Source organism: Nannobrachium achirus, assembly GCF_963921795.1.
Source record: "Nannobrachium achirus genome assembly, chromosome: 22".
Lineage (NCBI taxonomy): Eukaryota > Metazoa > Chordata > Actinopteri > Myctophiformes > Myctophidae > Nannobrachium > Nannobrachium achirus.
Genome location: NC_137829.1, coordinates 37,922,945 through 37,948,893, shown reverse-complemented (window position 1 = coordinate 37,948,893; position 25,949 = coordinate 37,922,945). Strand labels below are relative to the sequence as shown.

Sequence of the window (25,949 nt, the reverse complement as noted above, 5' to 3'; positions counted from 1 at the left end):
CAAACCCATAGAACCATAGACTGTAAAAATGTGTACTTACTGACTGACTGACTGACTGACTGACTGACTGACTGACTGACTGACAAACACAGACGGAGACGAGCTGAGACATTTCTCATGGTATACTGCGACCTTCAGTCGCAACAAATGAATTAAACAATGCAATGCCGATCAGTTACACAAAACTATAAGACAATGCAATGAATTGAACAATTAAACATTTCATGTATAAACAATGACAGGTGAAATGACAACCAAACAATAAAAGGTGACATAACGTGTGCGGCTTCTGCACCCAATATTTAGGAGTAGATAACGTTTTCTTTATCTTAATTTGTAGAGACCTCTTTTTACTCTGTCTTTTAATCTTCATATTTAAAGAGACTCTAACACCGAGAGACAGAGAGCTCCTCTCTCTACCACACTCACTCTGTTCTCATCTTCTGATTACCTGCACCCCAGCAGGTGGCCTCTAATATACACCGAATGTGACCATGCCATATTGCCATACAATGGGCAACAGAAAACAATTACCATACAATTACACAATGCTGTATATCACCCAAATAAAAATAGTCACCATTTGCACATGTACAGATAAACCAAAAAAAAATATTACAAAATACCTGTCTCTGGGACAGCTACACTTATACTGTATTTAGTTATTTTAGTAAACCAGTAGGGCAGGCTGCTTGTGTTGCATTGTTTCGGACCCTCACTCCCAATATAACAAGACTTCCATAAAAAGCTCACAACGGTCTATTCCTGAAGTCTGCCAGCGTTTGACCCCTATGTCCTCAACATCAAAGCTTCTCCAGCTGCTTCTCAACATTCCTCTGACATCCTCAATATATCTCCCACCGCTGTAAACCTTTGCTGGCTTCGCACTCCCTTCATAGTACTCAACATTACAGCTCTGATAAGAAGCCTTTAAGTAGGGCCCTATAAAGAATGATTTAGTATTTGCCGACCCTGCGACATTTCTGAGGAATGACTCTTTCTTCATTGTCTCCGCCAGGCCGAAGGAGGGGCCGAGACTATGATTTTGCCCGTCTGTCCGTCCATGTGTGGCTAATCTCTGGCACCGTTGGCCCGATCAACGTGAAACTGTGCTTACACACTTTTCACATTGGCCTGCTATAGTGCCACCAGGAGGCTGATATTTGCTAAACATATATTTTTAATGTTACTCCTCCAGTTTTTAATGTTACTCCTACAGATTTTGTCCAAACATCAGGCAAATCGGTACACATTATCTATCAAGAACGAGTGAACCTTTCCCCGTCCATTGAGTTCAATGGACGGTAAAGCCTAAAGGTAGTCGACGGACATTATAAGTCATAGTTTTAGTCAACAAAATTAACGCTGCAAACCACTGTGGCTGAGTTTAGCTAATCAGAGCTGAGTCAGTGCCAGCGGTGCAAGTGCATGCGAACGCTTGTTGTCCATCTGTCTGCAACAACATGTACAAATGTAGAGGTTTCTCCCCCCCCAGGTATATGAGAACGTTGTGAGTGCCTCTAAGCCTCAGCAGTAAATCACTAAATGGGGCCAGATTGAGTTACCTTCTCTCGCTCACAGCCATGTGGTCCAGCAGCAATATTCATGCCAGGACATGTGCTGGTGTGTACACGTGTTTGTTTACACAGAACGCACACACAGACATATAGCGTTGCTATGTATAGGTTACAATTGAGATGAACCACAGAGGAGGGCTAGGGCTATATATACATTGAAGTCAACCTGCTCTTAACAGAAAGAAATCACACCCAGTGTGAAGTGAGCAGTGCTATTTATGAGTTAATTTCATTAAGCGTCCCGCGAAGCTTGGGAAATGAGCCAAGTGTGGGACATACATATTATATACATATAATAAGTACCGGGTACATACAGCCAGATGTAGGAGCGCTTAGGAACGCTGAAAAACACTATGGGGATCTCTGACATCATATTGTTGAAATCAGTCTTGCCCAGATATGGAGATCCAAACAGCAACAGACAGGCCACAGACTGGTGGATGAGAGATTCAAAATTCACAAATAAAATACTTATTTGGGGATCGACTTCATACACACACACACACACACACACACACACACACACACACACACACAAGGACCTTGCCCGGGGGGTGTGCACACATATATATGACGGATTTAATCTAGGAGTCATCTCCAAATTTTGGGTATTGTTTCAGCATGGAAATGTTTCTATTCACATGCGCAGTACAGGCAGCGGTATCAGTGATGTCAGAAATGTGGGCACTGTGTCACCCATTTATTCCCATATAAGGTGTTCCATGTCCTATGCCCATGGTGTTCCGTGTCCAGGCCAGTGTGTGACATCAGTACTACAGTATGACATCAGAGTACTGTAGACAGACAGCTATATATATATATCCCAAAAGGCCATCACATTAATTAAATGCTACTTGACCCCCTGCCTAGTTCTTCAAATTAATGTCAGCTTGTAAACAGTACACAGGTCCAGGCACTCATGGAAACATGATCTGTTGTTGCCATGGTTTCACTGGACTGGACTTCAAATGAAACGTGGGTCCGTGTGAAACATTCAAGGAGAAGCAAAGCAAACCGTCTGGCGAAATAAACGTCTTCCTTTGCCAGCGTCTCAAACGTGGCGGGTGGCCTTGTCGTTTGCGTGATCAAAACAAACGCAATGTCTGCTGCTTCCTGCTTTATAGCAGCTTGAAGTTAGAACTGTGGATCAAATAAATCCTACCGAGTTGTTTCTCTAATCCTTTTGAACAGGAGAAGAGTTGGCAGGCTATATTGCACTGACGTGCAGATGGTAGCCAGATAGTAGGCCTTAACAAACTGATTTTACATTTTCACACCTTGTCTACTAAGTTACCGTTACATATAAGCATATCTTCACTGTCAGGCAGAAACCTGAGTGTCACAAAGTGTTACTTAGAGAAACCTTGAATAACTTCATATAACAACACTTTGAATAAAGAAACAATAACTAAAAAAGAATGCCAATTTGTATATTTTCTCATGACAGTGAAGTACTGTAGTGAAAATAGCTCAGAAAGCATCACATCACAGTGCATGGTTAGATATTCAACCAATGAAAAGCAATTAGCAACAAGAGCTTGTGTCAAATGATAACATTTGATCAAAAAGACTTCTTGTTTCCTCATTTTCTGATAAGTAAATGCTTTTGTGCACAAACGGTTTCTGCCCAACAACAATATACAGTTTACACTTTACAGTATGTTGTATTTTAACATGTAACCTAAACTGACTCAAAATTCAGATTAGAACCTCTGGTCTAATCTGAATTTTGGCTCAGGTCACCCATATAAATACATTTTTCATCCACAACAGCCCTAAATTATATTCGTAGTACTGTAGAAACTTAACTTCATGACATGGTACGTAAATATTTAAATCCCCCGCCCTAACATCCACTAGGACAGATTGAAAATAACTTATTATGGTGATGAGAAGCAAATGGAATTCAAGTAACTTATTTGAGGCATTGTATGTGGAACTGGGCCATTGTGTGTGGTTAAGTATACGATGAGAAATGTCGTAGCTTGTCTGTCTGTCTGTCCGTCCGTCCGTCCGTCCGTCTTTCAGTACAGGAAGTGATGTCACGTGTCTTTCCGTACTGGAAGTGGTGTCACGTGAAATCACCTCATCAAAAATCAAACCCTGGATATTCATACTGTCACTGTGACATCACAGGTGATATCACAGTGACAGTCCATATGGGTATCCCTGATGTCATTGAAATATATCACTGGCCAGATGGCAAAGGCATGGCCCATATCTGTGTGGCTGGTTCAGATAGGGATCTCCATGTATGGGCATACATATTATAATATACATAATTATGAGTAACTGGTCCCATATAAATCACTGGCCAGATGGCCAAGGATTGGCGCGACCTCGCCCTTTAGGGCGATGTCGCATGTCACCCTGAGGTCGCATGTCACTCTGAGGTGTCTTACTAGTATAATAAAGTCCAAATTGAAGTCCCTTTGACAAGATGAATCTTTGCTATAAATAGACCAGAACCAATCCTATACTGACTTGTTCTTACGTTTTCTGCTGAGAAATAATGGAAAGAATTATCCATTTGTATTAACTGTGTGTGTGTGTGTGTGTGTGTGTGTGTGTGTGTGTGTGTGTGTGTGTGTGTGTGTGTGTGTGTGTGTGTGTGTGTGTGTAAAATATCTGGACGTTTCATCCAAAAAATAATAATAATAATTATGGTCATATCACATTTCTTGCCTTCCCTCATGTGTTTCTTTGTGGGTCCAACATGCTAAAAATACAAACTGGGCTTGTGTTCATGTCACAGTACGTAGGATTCTGAATAAATTCAAACCCTCCTCAAAACATCTTGAAGCGATCTGCAGTTGATCAGATGAAAATAAAGTACTTCTGAAGAAGAGACGAATTCTGAATTACAAACATCAAAATATTTATTCATCAGTCAAAACAAAACATCAAACGCTAACATCTAAAGATGGGAGAAGTTATGAGATGAGTTTTAGGCCCACAAGCCTAACCAAGTCTCATGCAGCGGAACTGCATGTATTGGACTCTGATGTATCATATTAATCAATGGCAATGCGTGCAAAGACTTCTGTCACCTGAGGAGATTATTATTGTCTTTTTTCGTTTCTGTTTATTCTATATGGCGACCATGTTGTACTGACCACCACCTAGACAAGAGTTGAGAATTCAATCTCCTATGATATCTTTGTCTAGTTTGAGCTTGGGTCCAAGTGCTGGACATAGAATCAGCTAGGAAACAAACTAAACAAGAATCACAAAAGAAACATCATCGTGAAGTCAAAATAATAATCTGAAAGGGAAGAAGAAGGTACGGTCAAAAAGAAGAAGCTCTATCATTCTGTAGATTTAAATAGGCGAGTCAAGTCGAATCATGCCTTAAAATACACATGTATTGTATTTTTGTTCAAACCAAAAGTATTTCAGACACAATCATCAAACAAAAAAGCCTCTTTATCTTATTTTTTTTATTTTATTTTTTGGTCTCTGCATATTTTTTGTTTTGTTTTGTTTTTGTTTTGTGGATTATGTGTGTGTACATAGGTTATGTTGTTTTGTCTTTTTCCCTCTGTGTTTTTGTTTTGTGTTTTATGTAGGTGAAGGTATGCACACAAAAAAAATGAAAATGGGTCGAAATGTCCGTAACATAGGGAATTAACATTTAAAATGAAATGAAATGAAAAGGCATTTAAAGAGAATGTTACAAGTTCTTGACTCAATTAAGTATATATAAAAAAAAAATACGTGTGCATGTACTGTATGAGCGTCTTCTGCATGTGTACGGTATCTTATCCAAGAGGGGGATCCTGGTGACAGCAAGGAGGGTCTCCTCCCAGCAGAGGAGGATGGAGGAGGTGGTCTTGGTCGGAGGAGGAGGGGTTATCAGTTCTCCAGGAAAGCCACGTAGTCAGTGAGTCTGGCCAACTGCTGCTCATTTGGAACCAGCGAGACCGGGGGTGGATCTGTTGAAAGAGAGAGTATGGAGATGAAGAAAACGGGAAGATGCTACAGGAAAAACTTGAGAGAGGGATGTCAGTTTATTCGTCCTTGTCTCTTAGAGCAGTGGTTCTCAAACTTTCAAATTTCAAGGTTTCCCCTTAACACCTTCTAAGCCTGGCCGTACTCCCTCGGACTTCCTACTGGGTCCCATCAGCCACGCCGTCTATTCCCGGACTTTTGATATAAATTATAATAAAAAAAAAAAAAACATCGGAAATTCTTCTCTGTGTCTTTTTGGAGCGATCTGAAAGGGTTAATATGCTCTGACAGTCATTTTCTGGTGCTGGGTGTGATACTCCTAATATCCAGCAGGCCACGCCGTTGACTCACATTCTGGATGGATGGCTGGCCAGGAGGAGCCTCATCCTCTCCCCAGTGTTGAAACTCAGCAAGAAGCTCAAACAAGATGGCTGGTCTTTGTCTCTGTTCGTGGATCGCGGTTTCAATCACGTTCGGGCGCCGCTTCTCTATCGCTCCTTTCCCTGCTTCGCCGCACGTAAACGAATGGAATTGATCTCCCCTCCGCCTCGCCAAAGTAAGATCGCCGACCTCTGCAGGATGAATATGTACGCTGTGTCGAGCACTCCAGTACGTGTTGTTATCATGTGGGCTTTGTTTTTTTAAAACATGTTTGTAAATAAATGGCTTATTTCTTCGGCGCTACCTCTGTTCAGAGGGTTCTGCCGCGGCTTGCAACGTGTTAATGGTTCCATTTGTACACCGTCAGAGTTACAGATTTGTATGGGTCAATTTAGACCCTCCTAAAGGAACCCACTGGAGTCCCTGGAATCCACTTTGAGAACCACTGTCTTTGAGCAATGGTGCTGAACCTTTTCAGCCCGTGACCCCCAAAGATAATCATAATTGAACTAACTGGGGACGCCCCACTCTGACAAGCACTCGTCTTGGAAGTTGAGGCATTACATTTAGTTGTTTGACTCTGTTCCACAGATGAATATTGTGAAAATATCACTTCTACAATTTGTTTGTTGTTTGGCTTCAGATAAATGCATATATCTCGCCTTCTTTTCCCATGTCGCACGTTTGGTCAAAATGGCCTGATTTCAATGGACCATAACTTACACACGGATCATCAAGGTTGTATAAAAAATGTTCTCTGCGTGAAAGAAAACACTTTCAGCGGCCGTGAATCAGAACCCTCGCTCACACAATGGGCACGCGCCACGTGCACGGAGCCGCCAATAATCCAGTAAATACAATAGGAAAAAGCCTTGGCAGCTAATCTACATTAGTTCTGGCAGAATTATGGCATTCAAAGTGTCATTAGCATGCATGCATGTCTGCACTCCAAAATCCCCAGTGTTAATTTAACTCTGCAGAGTGTACAAATGGAAATTAACACTGAGGATTAGATGGTGATGGATGGGGACCCTATCCTGCCAGTGAAGCTGGACCAAAGAAGAGAAAAGCAAAGATGTGTGAAAAGACTGATGGAGTTTAGAGTCTGCCCCCCCACGCTTGGACCGACGCTTGGACCGCACACGTGTGTTACACACACACACACAGTGTGTGTGTGTGTGTGTGTGTGTGTGTGTGTGTGTGTGTGTGTGTGCGTGCGTGCGTGCGTGCGTGCGTGCGTGCGTGCGTGGTGAAGAGAAGACAATGACTTCAAACTGACAAGGAGGACTGCTCCCAGACAGAATAGATGGAAATTCCCCTAGAGTGATGGAACACAACTACAAGTTTATTTTTAGAACATTTTTAACACCAGTTTGCTTAAATAAAATGTCCCAGGAGCATTTTCCTTTATGTAATAAATGCAAATTAACTTTGGGTACCTATTCACATGTTCTGGTTCTGTTCAAGGATTAAACCCTTTTGGCAAACAATTCACGCTGCAATTGAAAAGATCTTCAAGTTAAAACTGAGAAAATCTCCTCTATTATATCTCTTAGGAGTTGATTTAAATGTAACTATGAGCTCTTCACATCGAAAACTGTTTGATTTGTTTAGGTTTTTGGCCAAAAAATGCATCTTGACGCTATGGAAGACTGACAGTAGACCAAATGAACATATGTGGATGGCCCAAATAATGTCACTGCTACCCCTGGAGAGGCTTAAATATGAAATGCTGGACAAAGCAGAGGTATTTCTGGAGGTATGGTCCCCCTTTCTGGACTACTTGGAAGGGAGTAACTGAGTTGTGTTTGCTTGTGACCTTTTGCATACATGAGCTGTCTTGTTGTGAGGTAATCTACGCCTTCATCCGCGCACACACATAGAGGGCCTTGCGGATCTCTGGCCTGCGTCCCACTGTCCCGTCATGGTGGGAAGGGGGTGCCCCAGGGTTCTCCCCCTCATCAGGGAGGTGGGATACAGGCTGAGGAGATTTGCTGAAGCTTTATACCACTTGATAATTCTATTTTTTGTTTTCCTTCCTGTCTGTTTTATAGTTTATATTATTTGTATGATTTTTTGTATTGTATTCGTGTCTTGTGTCTTATGTCCAGGTCCGAGTCTTGTTTGTCAGAAAACCTCGAAAAAAAAAAATAACAAAAAAAAAAAGAATGGATGGAAAGTCAGCAAATAAATTAGATTTATTAACTCATCTAGTGCCATTCGCGAGATGTCTCGCGAAATGTACTCGAGTATATGTAGTGCCATTCACGGGATATCTCGGGAAAAGTAATAGATTACTGTAACGGCGAGTACATTACCGAGAAGAATGGCCGTCGGTCCGGAGACGAAATCCGTCGCTGATTTCACATCATCACGGCTCCACGAGCACAAAATAGTCCCATCCATAACATTGAGGTGGACGGGGGATCTCATCTTTAATGTCCATTATCTCAAAACTACACTTTAGAAGCTAGGATGGAGGCAGATGCTCGCTTATGTTACACAATGATAAAAGCTCCGGTCGGCCATTACACAACTCCACGTGGAGAACGATCGGTTCCGGCGCACGATCCGATGACGTCAGACCGGAAGTGATTGCGTGGTGGACTTCTGGCCTTCAAAATAAGACAACGCAAGTGAATGGGACCTGAAGGAGGCACTTTGGACATTATAATCCGTTAATGTCTGGGGCTCTGAATGAGTTAAGCATTAAAAGACAATTGACAATAATGACTGGATGAAGGAATGAAGGTTAAGAGTGTGTGTACAGATGAGTGAGATCAAGAGACTCCAGAGTGGATGGAGAGTCAGTGAGGTTAAAAGAAGAAATAGAATCCCATGGTTCGTAAATCCAACTGAGCAAGTCATGACTATCTAGAAACAGTAGCATGTTATCACAGGAGGGTGGGAAAGGGAGGCAGAAGATGAGGTGGGAAAGAGCTGGGAAAGAGTGACAGTGCCACCTACCTGGTTTCTGGGGCATTACCATCCTAGTGGCTGGATCTGCCTGCCAACCCTGACTCACCACACCTAGAGAGAGAGAGAGAAGAGTACATTCCCTGCATTACTTCAACTCTGAGAGTGTACAAATGTAACCAAATGGTAAAATTAGTACATTCTCTGTGCATGACTATGCATGATTGATAAAAGTTCAAAGGGTTACCTTTGACAGCTTCCTCCACGGAGTAACCTACGAAGGCTGCAAAGTCATCTGCTGCTATGGAGGTGTAAGCCTGGGCCACCAGAGCGTACGCACGCTGACGTGTACTTTCTGTGATACGAGAGTGGTCATAGTTAAGCCAAAGTTACAAACCCTTGTACCCTGTACAAAACCTGTGGGTTTCAGAAGTCATTACAAATCAATTAAAACAAATCAATTAAAAGAATATGTCGACGCAGGGCGGCTTTGGGTTGATGTTGTTAAAATCAGTCTAAACACACAGATCAGATCTCACTTGCAAATGCAGTGTGAACAGTCGGACCAAAAGATCGGATTTGAGAAATAAATCAGATTCAGCCTAAGTAAGGACATGAGGACACACTCAGTCAAGAGTAGGAAGCGGCTATCACCGCTCCAAAAAAAGATTAATACAGCTAATGTCCTCAGAGTTCTAGATTCTAGAGCAGTGGTTCTCAACCTTTTCAGGCCGCGACTCCCAAAATAATCATATTTTAACTTGGTTAGGGTTACGAGCACTAAGAGTTGAGGCCTATCATTTTATATAACAGTTCTATTGTGAAAATAGCTGATCTACATGCTCGCAACGCGAGGCGGTGTGAGCATGTAGATCGGCTACTTTCACAATTTCTGCCTCTAATATTTGACAATTTGGCCAACATCTAATTTGCCATTTTAGAGGTATCTAAAATGAAGTGAAAGTTGAAGTGTACCCTCTATACACTTCAACTTTATGTTGGTTTGTTTACTGTTGAGGGGGAAAACAATGTTGCACATTAAGATAATCATCTGGGGACCCCCCAAAATAATTTGGGGACCCCCCTGGGGGTCCAGACCCACAGGTTGAGAACCACCGTTTTAGAGGACCACAATGTCCCCAGGCTTTAAGATCTTTTATGGCCTTTCATGAATGTATACTTTCCATGGGAGCAATGAGAACCTGCTGACTGCAATTTATAAAAGGACAGTTTTAAAATGGTGTTTGACAGACAACATAATATTGGCTGGGTAGTGGAGACGCCATGTGCGCCATGTGCTGTTTGTGTCCTGTGGGAACGATGAGTTACAAGAGTTTTATGGTGAGCGCAGCAATACACGGTGGGTAAAAATAGAGTGCAAAGGTTTTAACATAGTATTAAGTATGACTGTATGATGTGTCTGAATGTTCTGCAATGTAACATTGCACTAATGCGATTCCTGTAGAATCACATTGCTAGTCGGGAGACAATTTTGAACAACGTGTCACATCATGGCACATTTTAAAGCTCATAGATCCTCTGATTTATCAATTTCTGAAAATCGGTGAACATTACTGTACAAAATAAAATAAAGAAATCCCCTATAATAATATGCCCAAAATAAGGACGCCAGTCGCCAGGTTCAAAGTGGTTAAATTGATTTGTCGGTTTGTCATAGCTCTAGATGGGAGATGACACGTCTTTGGATGAATACATCACAGTGAAGTTCTAAATGCATTTCTGTACCACTGGGCTGAAAGTGAAAAAATGCATTTTATTGTGAACCTCCTATTAAGTCAAATTAAAGCATGAAGGACATGATGAAAGCGACATAGCATTATACACTTGGTTGCTACAGTATGTGAGGCTAGTGTGGCCTATTGTATGTTTTTTTTTCTGCAGTGGCAGAGTAAACTTGACCCCACAAGACAATATGCCCTCTATAATGAGACACAGCAGGGATATGTTGATAGCAAGTATGGCATGTCTGTGTAGAGGTTAACAATGCATTCCTACAGTATATCTTTGTTAAGATGGGAATGTATGTCTGTAACACCCTTCACACTCACAGTTGTTTATGAAAGCACACATATACTGTAAAGCATGTGGCACATACAGTATGAGACAGAAATACATGTTATGTGAACATGTGTTATTAACATCATTTCATAATCGTGACAGCCCTAGTCTAACAACTAACCACATTCTAACTGATGTACTACAGTTGTTTGAAAGCACAAAAATAAAGCATGTGACACATATGAGACAGAATACATGTTATGTGAACATAATCTTCGTAATCGTGACAGCCAGTCAGCTAGCTAACAGCTAGCCACATTCTAAATGATACACTGATAATAAAACGTACTAAGCTAAGTTGTACTCCATTAGTCATTAAATGTGGAGCGGTCACTGTGCCACTTGCCAATGCACATTCCTTGTATGAAGCTCCAACTTGGCTATAATTTCATATTTTTGGTGGGCTATCATACACAGTCTAAAACAAGATGAACGCGATTTCACATACAAAATGAACTACAAAAAAAAAAAAAAAAGGAAAAATGGGATAAAAGTGTGATAGATTCTTTTCATTGAATTCCTTTCTACTGTTGCCAGTTCTCTTCCATGCGCACCTGGTTCTGATGAACGCGATGCCCTCACCCACCCCATGCACTACCACCCGAGAGGTGGTCTGGGGTAAGACTGTGGACTGTCCAAGGCACACCAACGAGCAGTGGTGGAAAAAGTATAAGTCCGGAATAAAAAAGTTACTTGAGTAAAAGAACAAAAGTATTGGTATAAAAATGTACTTAAACAAATGTAGAAAGTACTCATTATACAGAATGTCCCATTTCACAAGTTTTCAAATGTGAAAATAGCCTATCCACAAGCTTACAATGTGTTGTGATGCGACACATTGTTGCCAAATAAAAAGTAATACTGATATCAGTAACCCATTATTTAGAAAGGACTCAGTCAGATGTGCATTGATATATTTTGTATTCTATGTGTAGGTTGTATACTATGATTGTGATTTACTACCTCGAGATTGTAAAGGACTCAGATGTGCTTAATGTATTTTGTACTTGCCTGTAGTTGGACAATATGGTGGCTTTTAAGTACCACATATTTGGAAAGGACTAAGTGTTGAATGTGCCTAACTTACACTGCCACCCCAAAATGACTTTTTTTCTATTGATTACTCATGCCATAGAGACATATAGAGAGTTCAATATTATCTTTGGGGTTTTGTCGCATTCCTAATTCAATTACCATAACTTTATTGTAATAATATTATCATCAACTTCATTGATTCCGGATTGGGTCTCCATCCGGAATCAATGAGGGTAAATGTACTATAATCACATTTTTGTCTAAGGAATGCGACAAATACAAATAGGTATTATTGAACTCAAGTCTTCAAGGCATGAGTAATCAATAGAAAAAAAGTCATTTTGGGGGTGAACTACTCCTTTAAGGACAGTTCTGTAGTGCTGGTATTCTGTTGTAAAAATATTAATACACAAGTGATTGCAACATGAAACAGAGCGTGGACACAGGCCATTAGAGACCACGTAACTTTCTAACCCCCTGAACGCAGCACAGCGGCGATCCGCCATCGCTGTGAGCAGAACAACTATGTGATAATAACAGCGAGCTGATAGTCTCCCGACAAACAGCTCTGTGGCGCTGGGACTTGTTTGTTGCTGCTCGGACAGCTATCATGTAAATACCTGAGGGTTATGGCCGGTCCCACTTTACAGCCTAGCAACGGTTTGTGTGTGTGTGTACCAACAGCACCCCCCCACCCTCTCCAAGCATTAGCAGCAGTAACAATAACAACAGGGATGAGAAAGGACAGCTGTGTGCGGGGAAAAATGCGAGAGGATTTGTTAGGAGGATTTTCCCCTCAGTTCTGCTGTCCAAAAGGCACTTCCTGTTAACCCTGTCCTTGTTTTTGCTTCTGTCTTAATGCTGAAATTGGTGGAAACGGGAGGGGATGAAATATGTTCACTTGGCAGACTATGCGGAGACCTCATTTCCTCTGTGATTTGGTAGAGTTGCAGACGTGGTCTTTGGATTAAAAAAATATAAATCATATAAACAGCATTACTGCATCTCTGCTTTTAACAGATGCAGTAAAACTGGTTTAATAGTTTTGTTGTTTTGCTGAGGTGGAGCTCCTCTACCGAATGAATACTAACTATTACTTATTTTACACAATCAGGAACATGGCCTCCACATCAGTGTTGTTTTTGACAGCAAATTTTGATTTAGTTTTAGTCAGTCTTTTGAATAAAATGTCATTTAGTTTTAGTCATAATTTAGTCACCTGAAAAGTATTAGTTTTAGTCTAATTTTACTCGACTAAATATCATAAGATTTTAGGTGACTAAATCTACAGTTGATTTAGTCGACTAAAATGTATTTTGGCAGGCCTTGATGGCATCGTAATGACTGATTTTACACTTGGTTGTGTGCTGAAAATGGCCGATCTACCAGCTCACAAAGCGTCGCACTGCGACGCGTTTTGAGCTTGTAGATCTGCTATTTTCAGCACGCAACACCTGAGAGCAACCAAACATAAAATGACTCTTTTCCACTAGTCCCTCCCTAACGTTTTAGTCTAGTTTTTATTTTGTTGACGAAATTGTCAATATATTTAGTCTTAGTTTTAGTCATCACAGCTTAATTTTTATTTAGTTTTTCATTTAGTTTTGGTCAGTGAAAAAAACGCAGTCGACAAACATTTTTCGTCATAGTTTTAGTCGACAAAATCAACACTGCTCCACATAAAAGCAAACACAGGAGAAGCACTAGAGATGACCTATTGCTGATTTCACAGGTCTTATAGCTGCACTCCCTGTACACTAAAAAGGAACAGGGACTTTCATGAAGTCATTATACCAAAACTCAGCCAAGCAGGTCACCTCAAGGTTTTTTTTTTAAACTCTATCCCTTGCCAGTGTATATTTTTACCAAGGCCTCTTGACCGATAGGGTGCTATCCAGAGATGAGGCATGTGGCGCCCCTCTCTCCAATCTCTGCCCCAAACAACCTTCTGCTGCTGAGGAAGGCCAGTCCATGGCGGGGGTGGGGTATTTTGTGAAGGAGAAACAGGACCCCACCTGCCCTGCACAGACTGGTCTATTCCGGGGGTCCGCTATCACTTCTCAGCCCCTCGCCTTTTAAAAATAGACGCCGCTCTTCACCAGCAAAGCAAAGAGCATACAGTAAGTGAGGCCTGCAGCCAAGTAAGAGAAACACTGAAGCGTCTGCAAAAATTCATTACATTGTCAGGTTAAAAACTTAAAATTCAACATAGCTCTGGGGTTGACCATGTTTGGGTTCGAGGTGGTTACTTGAAATGGATTACTTCACACTGCTGACAAAAACGTGAATCATATTTAGACAACTTGTTTATTTCACACTCCATTGAAGACAGAGCTGTTGATTTTTATAGTCAATGATTCAAGTGCACACGATAACTTCAAGCATTAATCATTTTCAATTCAACGACAATACATCCTTTGTACAAATGCGAAGTCAACAAATAAATCACTAATCCCTTAAACAGTGTGTGTGTGTGTGTGTGTGTGTGTGTGTGTGTGTGTGTGTGTTGGGGGGAGCATTGTCTTAGATGTTCCAAGACAGTCTATCTACAGCAAATTAAAACTACATTAATACAACCAAAGTAAATCTGGCATAAAAGTACAAAAGTATAAAAAAAGGTTAAGAAAGAGTGAGTACACATTTGAAGTGAATTATTGCACTCAATATAATGGCAAAAACCCATTATAGCCTCACTGTTACTTTGAATAACAAATTGCAACTCATGTCCCTGCCATAATAGTAGAGGTTCAAGAACCTACTAAAGTCATTTATCATTAAAAAAAAGTCAATGTTCAAGTTCATCACTCCTCCTCTTCACCTTCTGCATCCTCAAACTCATCATCCTCAACGAGTCCAAAGTCCATTCTTGCGAGAACCCTTTCCACGTGCTCCGTGGACAAGGCGAAGTGGTCCATCTTCTCGAAGCCCGGCTCTGGCCTCTCCTCGCCCAGCGAGCCCTTGGCAGCGTCCTTGGTCTGTGAGATCAGGCCCTTGGAGGCCAGCAGGAACTCCGCGGCGCCGCTCTGCTCCAGCGCCCTCACCGCCGTGTCGGTCAGCTCCGAGCTGGACTGCAGACGCTCGCCGTAGCGCTGAGCCAGCGCCCGCAGGGCCGCCACCTTGTCGTCCTGCTCCTTTCCGACCTGTTCCAGCAGCAGGGCCTTGCGCTCCTCCAGCACGGCGTAGAGCAGGTCGAAGCGTTCCTGGAGCTTTTGCTTGGCGCGCTGGGAGTTCTCCTGCACCGCCCGGCAGGCGTCTTCCATCTGGTTGAGCAGGGCCTGCAGGCGGCCGTTGCTGGCCACCAGGGCATCGATAGCATTACTTAGTTCTCCCTTCTGGGTCTGGTAAATACTAGCTAGAGGCGACACCTCGCAGTCCTTGTGCTGGCCAAACACCTTACACATGGAGCAGGTGGGTACCTGGCAGGTCACGCAGTAGATATTGATTCGCTCCTCCTCGTGTTCCGCGCACATGGGCTCCTTTGATTCCTTGGGTTTCAGGGAGGGTTCGTTGCTTCCTCCGCTGTTGTCCCCGCTGCCCTCCTGCTGCTGCTTGTAGAGGTCGATGATGTTCTCGACCAGGAGGTTGCGCTGGAGGCCGTGGACGCCGTGTCGGTCCAGCACCACCTCGAAGCGGCAGGTAGGGCAGCGGAACACGCCGCCGGAGAAGCGGTAGGGGTTGCGCGAGTCGTAGAGGTCGCTGGCACAGCCGCGGCAGAGGTTGTGTTGGCAGGGCAGGATGACCACGGGTTTGGTGAACATTTCCAGGCAGATGGGACAGCTCAGTTGCTTCTCCAGGCTCTCCATGGGGCTGGGTGGACGAACCACCGACCCTCCTGTCCTCTGGACGTCCATGATCTTAAAGCTAGAACAATAAGGAACCTCCTCTAAACTAAGAAACTAAGATGTTCTTTCTGTGTCCACGTCGGTAAGGCCGGTAAAAATGTCCTTGTCCTTCAGTGTCTGACTAACAACTGTGAGGTGGTGATATCTGTTCTGACTACTAGCAGCTAGTGACCCCCCTGTCCTTTATAGCAGCCCTTTACAGACACTGATACCCGATATCCCTTCTACCAACCAGGTCACATATTCCTCCCCGCTTGTTTGCCAGGGATCTTTTCGGAGAAACTGGCCCCCACCCCACCGGCTGCTGCATGTGTCACATGTCACAGTGCGGGCCATGTTCCCCCTCTTGCAGTGACTGAAATCTGACAGAGGTCTACTGGTGGAAGGTAAACACGAGGGACCCCATGTGCCTGTCCCCAGGAGAAATCTAACTGAAAGAGTTGGGAGAGTTTGAGGGGTAAACAAGGTGTCCCTGAGCACACCCTTGTGATGCAGTTGTTGTGTCTTACAACGTTACATCATGCCACACTACAGGGAGACTCCAAGCCAAACCAGACGCAGCGCATCCCATGTGAGACTTGTTTGTCCAAACTGATATCGTGAGCTGAATGGAAAAATGTTCCTGGCATCATAGAATGTTGTCGTAATTGGGAAATGCATCACTAAGGGCTGGAAGTAGAGATGCTCCGTTTGCGATATTTCTGATCACAGCATCAAATCCATAATTGTTTCTATTTATTGTGTTACTGTAGCAGCATTTATATATTTAATGATTCTTCTTACAAAACATTGACATTGCATATTAAGTATAAACATTAGGAGATTGCAGGCTGAGGTGCTTTAGTATCCAATTCAACGTGTAGGACTTGAAGCTGAGGTTACATTCAGTCCCACAGATAAATATTGTGAAAATAGCTGATCTAGCTTGTAGATCGGCAAAGCCGATAGAGGCATTATCGGCCGATGGTGATCACTCACCGATCAATCGGCACGTCTCTAGCTGGAAGGTCTTTATTTGTTTTCTCGTTCCATTATTCAAGATAAGTTATCATTCTCAAATCATTATTAATTTGCATATGTGCAGGGTGTTGCTGAAAAGGAGCACTTGTGCTCAGCTACTACAGAGTAAATATTAATAAAGAACAAAAAGAACAATGTGTATTATAGCAATTTGACTGTCAGTCGATATTTAAAACATAAAAAAATCCACTACCACAATTCAGATTGATTGAAAATCACAACCACAGCCAGTTAAAATGATAACTTTCAGACAATAATATCATTTCTAATCTTTACTCCATAGCAAGCACTGGCCCTCTTATCATGAACCCTTTTATATTTTGTATTGTTTGTTGCGCTGTTGTCTGTCCAGTTTGTTTGAGTGTTGAATATTTAACGGGCCACAATGGAAAGTCTTTGGCTTTTCTTTGCCTCTCATCCAGTTGTACTACCGTACTTTCTAAGATGTCAGTAAAACAGGGGTCTTCAACGTTTTCAGGCCAAGGACCCCTTAGTTAAGAGAGAGATGAAGCAGGGACCCCCACAACCTGTCCATAGATTCCATATAGTTTCATCGTTTGACAGCACAATCATCAGTGTATTTTTGATTCATGTCAATTTGTATTTTCAGATATTCAACCACTTGAACCGTCAATACTTAAAAAGCTTGACCTTTCACTATGTACTTAGTCTGCTCTTTTCCCCCTCTACGCCAAAGCTCTTTGCCGAAAATAGCCGATCTACGCCTCGCGCTGCGAGGCGTGAGCTTGTAGATCTGCTATTTTTGGCCAAAGTTCTCTGAATATGGACACTAGAGTTTAAAAAAAAAAGTTTCTATCACACAAAGATTTGGAGCACCCCCTGTAGTAACTCTGAGGAACCCCTAGGGGTCCCGGACCCCCTGTTGAAGACCCCTGCAGTAAAATATTCAGTCAATCGATCAAAAAACTCTAAGTGGTGAGATGTCAGGAAGACAGGAAGCATGACAAAGAGGGACAAGCTATTCTTAAACTCTTACAAAACAAACATGTGATACGCGGTGATATAATGGGGGGGGGGGTCAAAGGGGGGCGATATATAGGGTAAAATAAATCTATAAATCTATAGGCCAGGGGTCTTCAACGTTTTCAGGCCAAGGACCCCTTAGCTGAGAGAGAGATGAAGCAGTGACCCCCCCCCCCCCCACCATAGAGTCCATATAGTTTCATCAAATGACAGCAAAATCGTCGTTGTATTTTTGATTCCTGTCAATTTGTCTTTTCTGATATTTAACCACTTGAACTGTCATTACCTAATAAACTTGACCTTTTACTCTGTACTTAGTCTGCTCTTTTTCCCCCTAACACCAAAGCTCTTTGCCGGAAATAGCCGCTGCAAGGCGCTGTGAGCTTGTAGATCTGCCATTTTTGGCTTAAAGACAGAGTAGCAGAATAACCTCTACTTTGTCCCAATTTAATTGTTAGGTAGTTGTGAAAATATTTGACAATGCAACCATATAGTTATAGTTATATAGACGGAGATTCCAACATCCTACTTTTTCAAAACTCCTCCTCCACTCAAAGATTTGGAGGACCCCCTGTAGTAACTCTGAGGACCCCCTAGGGGTCCCGGACCCCCTGTTGAAGACCCCTGCTATAGGCTATATCCAATTGATTCAATGGTCTTAAAGGAGTTATAGTCAACTTTTTCATTGTAGGGCCGACACTTTGTTTACATCCTAGTCTAGAATGTAGAATGTAAACAAAGTGTAGGTCTGACAATGGCCAAAATAATAAGAGAATCCCCACTATATAGACGTGACGAGCAGATAAAGTTGATACACACACCATGCTGCTGTACTTAAGTGCCTGACAAAACAAAGTCAGACTGGCTGCCTTTAATTGCCCAATATGTTTGTTTGTCCCAGCTGGGACACAACATGAATGATGTCATGTGTTCAAGTGGAGCCCCCTGCTCAGCGTGGCTCTAAAGCCAGCAACAGCAGTGCAAAGGAAAAATAAGGTAATAAAATGTATTATTCCAGCGTGTTTTCTTAATTGAAATCATTTAAAAGTCGGTGAACCAATTATGTCATCATGGAATATTATTGTAATACAATACTAAAATACTACACCCCCCAGTAGTTCTATTTTATGAAAAACTTTAATAACTGCTAGCTTGTTTTATTATTAACAAATTATTTGTGAGTTAAGTGTGCATGTATGCATGCATGTGTATGTGTATGTGCGCACAAGCACGTGTGTCTCACAAACATCAACACTCATACAGTATGTCAGTGTGTGCACACATGCACATGTCTTACAGTCAAATTCATTCAGATTTTAATTAATTCTAGAAAAAATCATGGGTTCATAGAAAGTCATGGCATAATGTCTACTGTATATCGATGGTTTCTGTAGTTGTGATTTCACTACCTCCTGCTTTGTATAACACTTGGCTTTGGTCAACGTGAGAATGTATAAATATTTGACTTGATAACAACATGATGATGACATAACAAAACTGTTACTAAAGGACTAAACAACGGCATCAATAGAAATGGACATTTGAGACAACCCCCTCTGCTAACTGACAGGCAGACTAGACTACATCTAAATGTGCTGATAAAACTTGCTTGAATTTAAATTACAATTCATTGACAAAAATGTCTTATGTTGAGAATTACTCTATGATGGCAGCAGTGTTGCCTCTGCGCCATCTGGTGGTGATGTCAAGAAATTTAAGGACTGTCAAGTCTGGGTCTGACTGGAACCTCTTTGTTTTGACACAATGATTTGAAGCGTGGAGTTCAACATTTAGGATCTTTAACCATGCCATCAACCATTAGGAAAGAAGCATGTGGTTCACCCCACTTGGCAGGCATTTTGCTTGTAGTTTACTTTCAGAGAGAGAACCAATCCAAGTTCATTTCACCTATTAGGTGAAATGAACTACACACCAGAAAACCAGCACTGCCCACAACACAACCGACATGGGTAGATGTGTGGGGCGACCGTACCTTAAATCAGCCACACATACACACATGTTGTTTTACACCATTTACTTCCGTATGCACAGAAATAACAAGTTTGAATACAGCCCTAGTCCCTGGTTCACATCCTGGCCCTGGTCTACTGTATGTGTAGAAGACATTTAACGCCTAACTGCTCTACCCCGTTGCTGCTGAGGACACATTGCACGCTATATGCAAATATACAGTGCCAAATAGTGGGGACAAAAGAAATCTATTAAGGGAACACTCAACAGCCAAAAGTGAAGCAAATTTCATATATATATGGATATAAGGCCAAAGAGAATAACAATTAAAAATGCTAAACGATTACTGGGTGAAATAGGCACAAAGTAGTTGAAAGCCAGCATGTGATGTTAGTCATATTTGACAGTGGTTCTCAACCTTTTCAGGCTGCGACTGCCTAAAATAATCATATTTGAACAGGGCACCCCCACCCTGACAAGCTCTTGTAGGAGTTGAGGCATTACCTTTTGCTTGACTCGGTTCCACAGATAGGCTAAATAGTGAAAATCGCAGATCTACAAGCTCACAACGCCTCGCAATCTTTGCCTCTTATTATTCGACAATTTGGTCAAAGTTTGACTAATTTTTATAGAATAGTTTGTTGATTACTTTTGATGCATCAGTGGTTCTTTCTTTTTGAGGTATTAAAGGTCCTAAAATTGTCACGTCATCTGGGACCCCCCCAGAACCCACAGGTTGAGAACCCCAGATCTATGACATCAGTCAGCAGTATGATGTCAGTCATATAAATCAGTGGTTCTCAAAGTGGATTCCAGGGACTCTGTGGTTTCCTCTATGGGGGTCTAAATTGACCCTTCTGTAACTGACAGTGTACAAGGGAAGACCTTGAAATGTAAAAGTTTGAGAACCACTGATATAAATGATATAATTATCATTGTTTGAGGGCTATTCTGACAGACCACATAGTACTGGATGGACACACTGGATGTTGAGGATTGAACATGTGACCCTTCTGGTACAGAACGGTAACTACCGGGTATTACGATTTCCAATCACCAACCTAATAATGTGAAATACAGTAAAATCTTAAAACAAAATGATTTATTCAGTACCTCGCAGAGCCTCCATGACCGGCTGGATGTTTTCAGACCATTGGAAAGCTGCGATCGACGTGTAGATGCCTGGGAAGTCTCGCTGCCAAATGCGCTGTCCAACGGCCCAAACGGCTGCTAACTCTGGGTTTGCCTGCATGTGACAAGAGCCCACAAACACAAGAAAAGTCAGTTGAACGACACAACTTCAATGTTTGTGTCTGTCATCAACAGTTGCAACACATTCACCCCTGTTCATTCACTCGTTAACACAATTCTTCCCAAATATCACAAGGTTCTTCAGTACCTACAGACTACATGATGTTTACAGTGAACTTGGACACAACTTAAAAAAAAAAATATATATATATATATATATATATATATATATATATATATATATACTGTGTATATATCGCTCCTCTCTAGAGTTTAATCTCCAGGTCCCCGTGCTCGCGTACAAACCACGGTAACTGGGTTAGCAGTCAGACTGGCAGCAGTGAAGTAAGGACACCTGAAATCTAGATATCAGACGACTTGAGAACAAACAGAAAAAAGATACAGCATGCCTCAAATGTGGATTTCGGACTTAATATGGCCAGGCTTTGACCCCAAATTTGGGCAAGGTTGAAGGCAAGGATCACAGCCCCACAACAAAAACTATTTGCTCATCAGATCACTGGTCTCCCGGCAGGTGAGGTGATTGACTGGGGCGGTACACCTGTCAAACGATATCACAGGAGTCCTAAAAGGTGGGCTCAGGGAGGACAGAAACCTCCCGTGGAGCAGAAGGGCAAAAGCCTGCTTGATCTAGACTTTCAGTATGAGTACAGACCGGACCGTGAAAGCACAACCTCACGCCAGGCCAAGTAGGTTATGGTGGGCCAGCAATGTATGAATCTATTGCACAGATAACAATATGTCGAAATGCCTCCTGGGGCAATATAACAGGCCAATGTGAAGATTCACGGCAATCAGTTCATAATTTGAGGCATTTTGTTCAAAGTTTTAGCCAATGAGGACGGAATATGAAAGATCGGACAGATCCGTCTTGATCATAATGACTATATTGATCGTGTGTACATATTTGCATGTTTGAACAAAATCTGTAGAATATAAAAAAAATATGTTAAAGATGTTGGTTTTATTCTGAAACATTTGCTCATAGATCAATTCCCCTTGCCCTTTTTCTGTTGAATCAGGTTTCAATAATTCATATTCAGAACTCAAGAGGTAGTGAGATGGCCTTGATCAATATTTCAGCAGACTGAGCAGAGCATCCATGAGCAGCTAATTCTGCTTACCGATTTTATTGCTTGAGGAATCCTCTTCCAGAGATACCTGGCATTATTCCTGTTGGAGCAGTAACAACAACAACAACATGAGCGCGTGTCTGTTTAGAAACAGCAAAATAAGACTATCTGTGTTACAACACCATTAACTACAGTTATCTAAATCCAGGCAAAGGTGATAAATGTGTCAGTGAGAGCATCTTTCATAAATCCTATACAGTGGCAAAAATCCATTAATGTACACATTTCATGTCAAATACAAGTCTACAAGCTTAGGCTATCACTTTGACCCTTCAATTTTACATTACTCAATGGCCATAACCAAAAAAAACCTGAATGATACATAGCTTGCGAGTTAGTTAAGGCAGATATACACAATTAAAGTTGTCTCAAGTCTGAAGGTGTCACATACAATTATTTTGTCACTGCTACAAGAACTGAACAGCCTGAAAACGAAGGGTCAACTTACATGTCATTGTGAACTAAATACAGGGAAAGCAACTGAGCGTAGACTTGAGGTGTTGCGATGCCTCCTGGTGCCTGTTAGAAATAAGAGCACCGGTTAGGTTGAAGCTCTCTGACTCAACAGAAAAATATAACACTTAATATATTGCCCTTAAAAAGCTATGCCAGTTATAGGGTGATGTTAACAGTAGTAGCCAAGAGCTCTTGTTTTGATTCTGGTGTCTGAGCCTGAGGACTATAATCATAGTATTAAAGGAGTGGTTCACCCCCAAAATGACTTTTTTTCTATTGATTACTCATGCCATGGAGACTTGAGCTCAATAATAATCTATAATAATAATCTATAATAGCATCTATAATAAGATGTGATTATTGTAAATGTACATCCATTGATTCCAGATGGGGACCCGAATGCATTTGGGTCCCCATCCGGAATCAGTGGGGGTACATTTATTGTAATCAAATTATTATGTTAGGAATGTGACAAAAAACAAAAACTATTATTGAATTTATGTCTCCATGGCATGAGTAATCAAGAGGAAAAGAAATTCATTTTGGGGGTGAACTACTCCTATATGGTGCATAATAACAACAGCAGGTGTATATGATAGAAACTTCATCGTTTTATTTTAGTGTTACCAGTAAGACTCCCTAATCGGGAGATAAGCGACCGTTGGTCGCTTATCTCCTGTCACACTGCTGACATCAGTATGACATCACACCGTACACAAATGACCCTTATATAAGACCGGCATTATCTACCGACAGATTAGTAACACGATGTCAAAATCATTGAAGGTTTACCCTACTAACCAACTGTTTACCATAGCAACCATGTTTTTTACCTTAGCAACCAACTGTTTACCCTAGCAACCAACTTTTTACCACAGCAACCATGTTTTTTTTACCCTAGCAACCAACTGTTTACCCTAGCAACCAATTGTTTACCATAGCAACCATGTTTTCTTACCCTAGCAACCAACTGTTTACCCTAGCAACCAACTGTTTACCATAGCAACCATGTTTTTTACAGGGCCTGGGATTGATGACATCAGAAATCTCCATATATGGGCATGAAAGGGATTTTGTTTCTGGAAATATGTCTGTGGGGTGCCACATTTGGAATAAAACACTTACATCACACATCTGGATATCCATACAGCCCATCTAGTTTGCCTGTGTCCATTTATGCCCATATATCTGATGACATTGGGACAATGATCTCCATATATGGGCATAAAACTTATGTTAATTAGTAAAGCCTGGGGATCTCCATATATGGGCATGAGGGGTACCCTAAAAGGGCATCATCTGGGAATAGCAAATATAGTTATCCTAGAAAGTGAAAATCTTACATCAAAGGCCATAACTACCTACCTACCACCATACTGCATTCCTCATTAAACTACCTACCAGTAAGATGCCTAAGGGAGAAAAGCAAAGGGCGAGGTTGCACCATTTCTTGGTCTTCTGGCCAGTGATGTATATCGGACCATTTAACCATATATGGAGACATCTGGTACCCAAAGATATTCACAGATATGGGCTTAATATTGATGACATAAGGGATCTCCATATATGGGCGTAAAAGGGATTTGGTTCCCCTGGCATCACAGGGATCTCCATATATGGGCATAAAATGGATTTGGTTACCCTGGCAACACGGGGATCTCCATATCTCCATATATGGGCATAAAAGGGATTTGGTTCCCCTGGCATCACAGGGATCTCCATATATGGGCATAAAAGGGATTTGGTTCCCCTGACATTACAGTGATGTCAGTGGCTGGTTCTACAGAGGGGATCTCCATTTATGGGCATAAAAGGGAATGTATGTATGATGATGTCAGATATCATAGACGTCATAGGACTTTCACATAACGAATAACTGAGTAAGCATGTAAACCCGTAAAATCTATATTTGGGCATGGCTGATTTATGACCTCATCATGATGACACGAGCAAACACAGCTGAATTGTATAAATGATCAGTGCAGAAACCAACAGAAGTATTTGACCAAGACTCTTCGATTTAAACATCAACAAAGGTGTGACGTTTGTTGATGGTCACGTGTGACGTGTGACGGACGGACGGACGGCCGGTGGAGGTTTTCATAGTAAACTGCTCCCTGACGGTCGCAATTAAAGGAGGTTATGTACTTGTGTTGAGCAACTATCAATTCAATTATATATAGGGTCTATATATCTTTTGGTAATGCAATCGTTTAATAATTGATTAAATCGATTAGATCGATTGCAACCCATAATGTTGATGTATACTTAAACCAGGTTGACATAAACAACCTATGTGACACCAGACACCTATGTGATTGTGAACTGTGACGAGACATTACATTAACTAATAACTACAAGGCTGGCATCAGCAATTATTGCCAACAGCAGTTAAAAACAATCATTATTATTACGAAGTGAGTGCTCGTATTTATAGGGAAATATGTCTTAATGCAGCATTAAATTAGCTTTAGCATTGAAGCTAGCACTGGCTAGCAGCTGCTGTCAATATATACGTATAACCACCTGCCAAAATTAATAGCAACACATGACATTATTATTTGTTTGATAATAACATTAATAGGTATCTGACCTCCAGTTCTTGTGCTTCACACTGTTCAAGTAGTTTATCATAATTCTCCTCCATAATCACAGCAGCCGGCATGTTGATGCACCAGCGTCAACCATTGGACACACTCGCTGTGTTCTGCTAGCAACAATAAGACAGCCGCAGAGACTTCCAGTGCACGATCTCTTCAGAATAAGACAGCCGCAGAGACTTCCAGTGCACGATCTCTTCAGAATAAGAGTATTGTCTAGAATAAACAGAAGCCATTTAAAAACTATTTATTTGCACATTAAAACTATAAATCAAAGCATTTAAACAAAGATATACAAGGCAAATTATGTTTCTGTGTAACAAAAAACGTTTTAATAACATTAAAGGGGACCTAGGCAAGTCTGTGTGTATACAAACACATTCCCCCCTCCCCTCCCCTCCCCTCCCCTCCCCTCTATGACAGGCATCATTGTGTTTGATGCTTTCATTGATAAGAGAGATCACTAACGAGCATTTGACACACAAGCAATTACCTCAGTGGACAACCCCTTTGAAGTTCAAAGCCATTTTATTTAGCCACGGCCCACCTTCTCAAAATATTTTGTAGCAGGGACCCCCATAATTATTTCAGATTTTATTTATTTTTGGGAAAACTAGATCTACAAGCTCATCGGCCATTTTCACATGTTTTTAACCTCAATGTGTCGTCATGGCATCAGGCACAAACAAATCTGTCAGCTCCATATATGGGCACAAAAGAGAGCATGCCCAG

The 25,949-nt window shown here is 41.7% G+C and overlaps 2 protein-coding genes across 2 annotated transcripts; both read right to left on the bottom strand.

Annotated features, from left to right (window-relative positions):
• Positions 1–4,444: 4,444 nt before the first annotated feature.
• cops8 (COP9 signalosome subunit 8) lies at positions 4,445–25,316 on the bottom strand. The gene is made up of 7 exons (XM_080753682.1): positions 25,211–25,316; positions 22,610–22,680; positions 22,153–22,201; positions 20,870–21,002; positions 9,073–9,180; positions 8,877–8,939; positions 4,445–5,512 (listed from the first exon to the last, which is right to left on the bottom strand). Exons 1-7 carry the CDS (start codon positions 25,280–25,282, stop codon positions 5,433–5,435), a joined length of 576 nt encoding a protein of 191 aa, XP_080609808.1. The 5' UTR covers positions 25,283–25,316; the 3' UTR covers positions 4,445–5,432.
• On the bottom strand, positions 14,741–15,790 carry trim63b (tripartite motif containing 63b; the record flags this gene model as incomplete). Its single annotated transcript, XM_080753681.1, has 1 exon — positions 14,741–15,790. One exon carries the CDS (start codon positions 15,788–15,790, stop codon positions 14,741–14,743), a length of 1,050 nt encoding a protein of 349 aa, XP_080609807.1.
• Positions 25,317–25,949: the final 633 nt, after the last annotated feature.

Coding starts and splice junctions, on each gene's coding strand:
- cops8 (XM_080753682.1), bottom strand. CDS start 25,282: ATGCCGGCTGCTGTGATTATGGAGGAGAATTATGATAAACTACTTGAA. Junction 22,202..22,609: donor TATTTAGTTCACAATGACAT/GTAAGTTGACCC, acceptor CTGCTCCAACAG/GAATAATGCCAGGTATCTCT. Junction 21,003..22,152: donor TTCCTCAAGCAATAAAATCG/GTAAGCAGAATT, acceptor TGTCACATGCAG/GCAAACCCAGAGTTAGCAGC.